The sequence below is a fragment of the Sodiomyces alkalinus genome (genome assembly GCF_003711515.1).
Source record: "Sodiomyces alkalinus F11 unplaced genomic scaffold SODALscaffold_3, whole genome shotgun sequence".
Lineage (NCBI taxonomy): Eukaryota > Fungi > Ascomycota > Sordariomycetes > Glomerellales > Plectosphaerellaceae > Sodiomyces > Sodiomyces alkalinus.
In genome coordinates this window covers 3,068,456-3,077,058 of record NW_021167081.1, presented here as the reverse complement: position 1 = coordinate 3,077,058, position 8,603 = coordinate 3,068,456, and the positions used below count along the sequence as shown (strand labels likewise).

Here is an 8,603-nt window from a genome sequence, read left to right as displayed (position 1 = left end):
CTAACCCCTTTAGTCGGTTCGTGTAAATAAATACTCTCTTTAAGAGTTAGGGCCTCCCCTTAGAGTCTACTAAATAAAAAGCTAAGCCGTATACTCCGCGACTACTCGCCGCTTAGTTATTAAAACCTTTTAGAGCCAGGGCCTAGATACCGGGTAACGGCTATAACTTTCACTATTCTGCTAGCGCCGGGCTAATAATATCGACTTATATACCTATATTAAGGTTAACACTAAGCTTAACCTTACGCCTTTCTCGGATAATATACGCTACGCCTCGCGTGACTTTACTAATTAAAACCTATTTCGGGGCTTTTACGGATATTATGCTTACCCCTTATACTACGCTAATCCGTTTCCTAGGCTATTAGGGATCTCGGTAATCCGTATATCGTTATGAAGGGCTAAATCCCCTTAGACCTGAATATTACTTATATTAGCGCTTTTTTTCGCTAAGCCCTGACCGCCGTTTTTACGGTCTTTACTATAATAGTCCTTAGACTAGTATCTCTTTTTACTATAGTTATAGTACTCCCTATCAAAGAGTTTATCTAACTTAAAGGTCTTTTAGGCGCTAGGCGTAATCGTCGATAATAAAGATTTTATCGCTTATTACTACCCCTTTAAGGTGCTTTCCGACTATTTAGCGGACGGATACCGTCCCCTCTATAATAGGTTATCCTTCTAATAGTAAAAGTAAGACCTCTTCTGGCTATTAGACCTATTATTCGGGGAGTATATCTCCTAAAATAACTACACCTCCTACGCTACCGTGTAAGCCTCTTTAAGCTTAACCCGTCGCTCGCGAAGCTTATCGCGGAACCGTGCGGGTAATCGTTAAAAGTAATTATACGTATATTCTTTGTTACTATATATCTTTTACCCTAATAGGCGATAATAGTTATCCTGTTATTCGAATAACTTTATCGGCGTTATCTCGCTAATAATATATAACTTATATAGCTCCTCCTAGTATTAGAAGTGCTATAAGTCGCTGGATAAGTATTCTCGCCGAATAAACGCCTTAAGGTTATCCTATATAGGCGATAAGAGCTTCCGCTTATAGCTCCGCTATACTATCTAGTAAGAGCGTTCTAGCTTAGTTAAAGCCTATTTAATTAGCTAGAGCACGGGGGCCTTTACCCGAAAACGCTTCCCGGCCTTAACCGCGGATACCTAGTTATTAATCTTAGTAACGGTCGTATTCTCCCCTAAGGGTTTATAGTTATAAACCAGTAGCTTCTTATATTCCCGCTTTATTACCGGTTATGTAATAAGCCTTTATAGGATAGCCTTATTTTACCTTGATATCTACTAATTAAACTCTTATTATTACTATACCTAACACGCTAGTAGGGCGAATAGGTTCTTAGTGGTTATCAGGGATAGTTCCCTTATACGGTCGGAAAACACGTAGCTCGTTAACCGTTTAGCGCTCCTTACCCGCTTAATATTAAGCCTCTGTGGACGATTATCCACGGATAATATCCGTGTTCGTATTAAACTAAGGGATAACGATAAGGCCGTATCGTTATCGTTATCCTATTAGTCCTAACGCTTTTTAGTGCTTCGAATAGGCTCTTCCTATTATATACTCGTATCCGCCCGCTCGGTGTCGGTAGTGCTTTATAGAGTCCGCTTTAGTAGTATCTTCGGCCTAGTAACCTTATAGGTATAGAAGTTAAAGAATTTATTAAGGAATAGGCTATAATACCAGGGAAAGGATATACCGTAACGGATAATACTATTCGGACTTAATAGTTGTATATTATATAGACTTTAACTTAAGGAGGAAAAGGGGACTTTTCCCCCTTTACGCTAATATAGTAATTTAGTCTCGCCGAGTATTCGGCGATCCGAGCGTATCTCCGATTCTATATAGTGCTAATCCATAGTGCCACTTAGTTTCTTATAAATAATTAAAATAAATACCGTTTAGAAGCTTCAAAATACCCTAGCCTTAGGAATCCCTTAAAGAGGTTTTCGCTAAGAAGCTTAAGGGTAGTGAGGACTATAAGATCTGCATGATAGATATACGTACCCACTTTGCCCGTAAGGAGCTTATCTTAAACGATATAATAAACCCCTACCTAATACTACCTTTCTAAAGGCAGTTTAAGACGATCTAAAGGTAGCTGGGAATATAATAGCAGCCCTTTTGGATAGACCCCTTACCTAAGTCCAGGGACTTACTTTATAAGTCAGAGTCTAGAATAAACTAAAAGATTCATACGGAAAAAGGGTTTTTTCAGCTGACTACGACGTTCTGGTCTCTATTTTTAGCCTGTGGCCTTTAAAATTCACCGCTCTCGAAGCCTTTTTATATAAGGTCAAGGAAAAGCTAATTAAAATAGGGTCGCGGGATATAAATCTCGAAAGTAAAGCGACTTTTACGTAGATTTTAGATCGCCTTAACGACCGTTAGGCTTTAGTTACTTTGTAAGTTAGATACGCTTTTCGACACGATCTATATACCTATACGCTAGATAAACTAATCGCTAACCTAATCGACGCTTCGAGGGAAGTCGATTCATCGAATACCGTACGTATTAATAGTCGGAAAATTTATAAAGGTTCCCAGGGCAGTCAGAAAAAGAAGTAGCCGTAGTATTAGTAGGGGAACTAATAGAATTAATAACAATAATAGAGAAACCCTTTTTACTCGAACTATAAAAAAAAAGAATATATAAAACTAAACTGCTATTTTCTTTACCCTAAAAAAGCCCCTTAAGGCTAGGGTTCTGAAGATCGTTCCCAGGGCAGAAAAGAGTTATAAAAATGGATAAATAAAACCCAGCAGTTAACAGGCTATAATAGGCCTTAAAGTCCTTAATAGCTTCTTTGAAATTAGAAGATCGATAATATAATGAAAAAGGTTAAAACTCTAATCGTTTAAAAAAAGACAAAGTCTATCTTCTTGGTTTATAGAAGCAATAGAAAGATCTTTATTAGGCCTGTAAAGCTTAAATGGAGTCGTACGAAAAACGGGCCTTCGAAGAAACCGACAAACGGTTAAAAGAGATTTCTTTTAGCGATACCCCTCTTCCCTCACCTCCTTGGATTCCTAGGCCTATATAGTCTAACCTATAAGCTAAAGATGCTATAGGACCTAATCAGGTATTTATCCTCGATTAAAATAAAGTTCTAGTTAATACTAACCTTAATATAAGTCTACTAGTTAAAAAGGTGAATACAATTCAACAGATAGCTAATATAAATTAGCTCTAAGCTTCTATATCGAGAGTAGACCTATGGCTCACGTTGTATCCAATAAATCACTCTATTCTACTTATAATACTACTACCAGAACAGCCAGCTAGGGTCAAGCTAATAGAGTAAATATAACCGGTACTAGAGACTATTTTATAAACTTTAACGATACTGGAAAACTACTACTACTATAACGCTATTTATATATTCCAGAACCAGACATAAATATCATCAGTCTACTAGTCCTAGATAAATAAATTAATATACACGGTCTCTCCAGGAATACTAAACTAATTTTATTCTATAATAATAATACTAATAATAATAATAGTAATAATAATAATAATAATAATACTAATAATAATAATAATAATACTAATAATAATAATACTAATAATAATAATAATACTAATAATAATAATAATACTAATAATAATAATAATACTAATAATAATAATAATACTAATAATAATCATAAGAATAATAATAATAATAAGAATACCCCTAACCTTTATATTACTGCCCTACTATATAATAGGCTATACTGGGCTCAGGCACGGGCCTAGACGTACAGGGGTATTAGGGTCGTCACGGCCCTTATAGCTTCCTAGGTCTTCTATAAATATAATAGAAAGAAAGGTTATTTTAGATAAAAACCAGTTATAAAGAAAAGAATAAAGAGATCAGGAAAGGGACCTATAGTTATAATAAAGAATAGAATAAAGAGACCGAAATAACCATGGAAAAGGAACCACTATAAAGCTCGGTGCTAAGGATATAGTTAAAGTTTCTACTAATACCTCCTTTACCGATAATACTATTAATCGGAAGAGTAGCCAGGCGTTTATAACCCGGTTATTCGGTGGTACGATTACCTAAAGCGCTAATAAGCAGGATACCATTATAATATTAATAATAGAGACAGAGCTATTAATGTTAGTATAAGGTGCAAAAGGGGGTATCTTTATGTAACAGCTACTATTGGGAATAGGCATTGAATTTAATAATCCGGAACTAAAGATTCTATACGATAATAATTAGACGATACGCCGTATTAACTAAGAAATTAGCAGACTAATAACGTGTTTTACGGCATATAGATATCGATAACCACTAGTTACGGGAAGTAAAGGCGCGTAGAAAGATCCTGATTATATACGTCGCGAGCGTCGAAATAATAGTGGACGGATTAACCAAGGCGTTATTAGGCGAGAAGCTTATAACTTTTAGAGCCTAAGTAGAAGTAATAAATATAAAGAACCCATAATAGCAAAAAATACTAGTAAAAGTCTTAACGGATTATCTAGAGAAATTAGAAACCGAATTTACGAGCGGTTATAGCAGAAAGGTTATATCGGTTAGTTCCGAATAGCTTTAATCGTATAACAAGGATTTCAGTATAATTAGAGCGTATATTAAGCTGACCGTAGCTTTTACTGTTACGTAATAGACCGGCTTTAACCCAGATTATAATCTCGGTTAATCGAAGTAGACACATACAGAACCTACACTATATATATCACGGTGGCAGCGGTTTGCTAACAGTCCTACACAGTTACAATTATACAGAATTACCTTAATGTATTCAACCTGTAATTTTAATCCTATTTTTAACTGTTCCGGTTACGCTATATCTAATACCCTTAGGTTAGGGGCCGTAGTAGTCCTTTTTCAGTCCTATATCCGTTTCGCGTATAGCCCTGCCCTAAAAAAAAGGCCCCGGGGGGGGGGGGGTCGGAGGGCGCCTATTCTATAAAAAGTAAGGCCACCGAAAATTTTACAAGGTTAAGGTTAGGATAACGCCGCTTATCGTGTTTTCCGGTTCTACTATAGCGCCTACGGTATAGTGCCTCTATAATAGTATCCTAGGCGGAAGGCGGGAGGTAGTAGTTATAATTATTATCCTAGTAGTTTTATCGATTTTTCCTATATTATACGCGATGTCTTCGATCACGGCGTTTTTTAGCGTGTTGATTAGCTTACTTTATATATAAGTCTATATTTGTAAAAAATTATTATTATTACTTAATATACGGTTAAAATACTATAATATTTTATAGCTTTTATAAAGTTGAGATACTGTTCTATATAAAACTATATTTAACTGATTTAAAAAGTAGTTTGTAGAATATATAGAGCTGGTTAGTAGCTTAATTGTTGTAATAAATTATACACTAGTTCTCTACTCTCCTCGCGTCGCACGAGGCTTCGGATGCCTAGTCGGCGACATTGGACTTCAACAACTTCTTCTGCCTTCCAATGTTTTCCCAGTATGACCATCACTGGATAGCCCACAAGATCTGCGTCTTTCATCTTCCAGGGCAATGAAACTGCTCTATCATCCAAAACCACGTCTATCACCTCAGACCTAGAGGTATCGCTGATCATGTCATACATTTTTGTTCCATCCGTTGTAAGGTCTGGGGCAGAAAGAATGGCCACTTCGAATGGGGCAATGGCCCGGGGCCATTGTAAACCACGGTCATCCACCAAGTGTTCCGCGATTGCGCCAATAAGACGCGAAACCCCAATCCCGTAGCAACCCATCTGGATCGGTGCCTGTCGAGGAATGGATGATGGCGTTTCGTCGGTTATGGGATCGGCATTTCCTGGCAACGATATCGTCGCCCCCAGCGGTTCAGAATATCGCGTTCCTAAGTGGAAGGTATGCCCAATCTCTAGAGCTTTCTCAACCTTAAGCTCGCCTGCACAACACCGAGGACATCTGTCACCATGTGAAACCCCCAGAAGGTCCAGAGGCGTACCGTCTTTGGCCTCCCCAACAACGATTTGCTGCAAATGAGCGGCGTCTGGTACATTACTGCCCCTTCCATCGCGGATACGGAAATCAGGGTCAGCTGCCAACCTGTGGTCTATCAAGTTCAGGACCCGTGGGTTCATCGCGTCGCTTCTGTGCTGGATGGGGTCATGAGACCAGCGTCGTACTGTTTCAGCCCACAGCGTCAGAGGACGGTCGACGCTAGAATCCAACTCTGGGACCACAGTTTCGATAGCACGCAGGCTCACGCCAGCAAGGCCATCACTGCCTGTTGTTCGCGAGAGTTGTATCGGAACCCATGCGTTCACGAGAGTCTTCCGATCTTTGCTGATTCCTCTCCAAACTTGCCAGTCAATGTCACGCCAGGCATTGTTGTGGTTGAGTAGAAGAGGACTCGCGGTTTGACCCTGGAGAATCTCATCATTGGCCGCATAGTCGCACTGGCTGCATGTCACGATTAAATCATCCCCAATGGAGGTGGGCAAGTGATATTCGTGGCTTAAGCTCCCTCCCATATCGCCGGAGTTCGCTTCAACTTTTACGAAAGGTAATCCGAGCGACGTGAAGAACTTTGTGTAAGAGTTTTGGACTTGGGCGTATGTGTGTTGCGCGGAATCGGTAGTCGCATCGAAAGTATAGAGATCCTTCATTGTGAACTCTCTGGTGCGTAAGAGGCCGTGCCGAGGACGCATCTCGTCGCGATATTTGCGAGCTATGAGCATGTCAACCAACCACATCCTGTGACACTTGCACATCAGTGACAACACTAACTGATCTGATAAAGTCTTAATGGAAGCTCCCTGTAGGAATGGATAGATTGCGCCACCAACGCCGTGACTTCTTCCTCGTGAGTCGGGGAAAGCAAGTATTCAGCGCCTTTGCGATCTCGAAAATTGAAGACCTGGGTGTTGGGACTGATGATGAGTTGCGTTTCTTAAGCAAAGGGGGACAATACAAACCTCCGAACTAAGCTGTGAGAATCGTCCACTCTGCTCCCATAGCTGTTTTGACGTAATGGAGGAAAGGGATATCCTCGACGCTCCTACACGCTTTATCTCAGCATATATTCCACCTCAAGTCTTTCCGCATGGCTTCCATACCAAGTCCTCGCATATGATAATCCAGAAGTCGTTCCAATTTGTCTTGCACTCGGCGGCCTAGAGGGAGCATGTGATAGATGCCAGCGTGGGACTAATATCACGCGATGAGGAAACTTAGTTTGGAAAACCACTTATTTGGCTGTCAAAGGCGAGGAAAGATGCTTACCTGGCGCAGGAAACCGGCCCGGGCCAGTTTTCCGTGTGCATCTTCAAATGTCAGCTCGCAAGGAGTCTTAGAATAGGAAGATGGAAAAGACAAACCTTCATTGGGGCTTGCTGACTTGATTTCCTTCGGAATCCAGATGCTGGAGAGGCATTGACGGTGCGAAGTGGAGTGAGCCCTCCATTGTAATGGCTCAAAATGGTCGTCAACAAATTCTGTTTCACTCGCCGAAGTAAAGGGAAAGATAACTTACATTGTAAGATCGTCTTGTCGTCGGGGCATAAAGAGCAAAAGTCGGGGTTGATGCCGAGGGTAGGGGTTTGCGAACTGCGATGGGAAAAGACATGTCTGAAAGGGAACTGGTTGCAAATCCCGTTCGTATGTAATCGCTTGCCCGATAGCTGTGAGGTCTCTGCACAGATTAGAGCTGCTGCTTATACCTCTAGGGGCCAATATCGAGCCTGGAGCTCCTGTCGCACAGACCTCCCTCAGGGGTGGAACAATGTAGCGGCCGATTACGGGTTTGGGCACGGAAGGTGGATAGTATAGGAGCGATCATATATAGGGTGTGAAACGGTCATGTATATAAAGCTATCTAGAATCGGCCTACGGCTTGGTATACGGCTTATGGGTCAGGTCATGTGACCTGCCCAGGAACGGAAGACTTATTGCATCCTTATAAGGACCCGTAGCTAGAAGTTAGCTTCTTCCTATCGCACAGACCTCCCTCGGGGGTGGAACAACCTAACGGCCGTTTTTGCGGTCAGGGACGGATGGTAGATATCCGTAGGATTTCGGGGATCAAATTCGCCCCCTAGAACTAGACGTGCGGTGACACGTTTTCAGGCGTTATACGGCTTAAATATACAAAATTTTAAACCACTTAATCTGACCGTTCTTATCGTATTTACTTTATTACGGTTACGCTATATTTAATAATTAAGTGTCTTAGCTTTACTATATTTACCCTTATTCTATCCACCTTTTAAGAGCCTTTTAGCCAGGCCATTATAGCGAGATAATAACCGAAAAACCTTATAGTTTTAACCTATAAAAACTTAATCGGTAAGATAGTCGAGACCCCTAAGGCTGTTTATACTAGCTATATCGACTGGGAATCCTGGAACCGTTAGTTTACGATATTAGCGAAAATATCGGGGTCTGGATCTACCTACGACCTAAAAGCCCTATTGTAGAACTAACCTACCCTGAAGCTCTAAAATATACTAGCTACCCTGTAATAGGCTATTCGTAACCTTACCTTTTAGATAAATTTAACGGCTATAGGAAGAGCAGCCTACAGTTAAGATTTCGCAGAATTTAAACTGAAAACGTACGCGTTTAAACGATACGA

The 8,603-nt window shown here is 40.4% G+C and overlaps 1 protein-coding gene across 1 annotated transcript; it reads right to left on the bottom strand.

The window, feature by feature from the left end:
* Window positions 1-5,343: 5,343 nt before the first annotated feature.
* SODALDRAFT_332264 (prolyl-tRNA synthetase) lies at window positions 5,344-7,775 on the bottom strand. The gene is made up of 7 exons (XM_028611660.1): window positions 7,503-7,775; window positions 7,348-7,441; window positions 7,253-7,293; window positions 7,087-7,177; window positions 6,946-7,028; window positions 6,758-6,887; window positions 5,344-6,698 (listed from the first exon to the last, which is right to left on the bottom strand). The coding sequence occupies exons 1-7, from the start codon at window positions 7,593-7,595 to the stop codon at window positions 5,350-5,352; spliced, it is 1,881 nt and encodes a 626-aa protein (XP_028467908.1). The 5' UTR covers window positions 7,596-7,775; the 3' UTR covers window positions 5,344-5,349.
* Between the last annotated feature and the right edge of the window lie 828 nt (window positions 7,776-8,603).

Excerpts from the sequence above, each read along its gene's own strand:
- SODALDRAFT_332264 (XM_028611660.1), bottom strand. The coding sequence starts at position 7,595 with ATGTCTTTTCCCATCGCAGTTCGCAAACCCCTACCCTCGGCATCAACC. Across the intron at positions 7,029-7,086 it reads TTATCATATGCGAGGACTTG|GAGCGTCGAGGATATCCCTT; the intron begins GTATGGAAGCCA and ends TAAAGCGTGTAG. Across the intron at positions 6,699-6,757 it reads ATTAAGACTTTATCAGATCA|CTCGCAAATATCGCGACGAG; the intron begins GTTAGTGTTGTC and ends ACATGCTCATAG.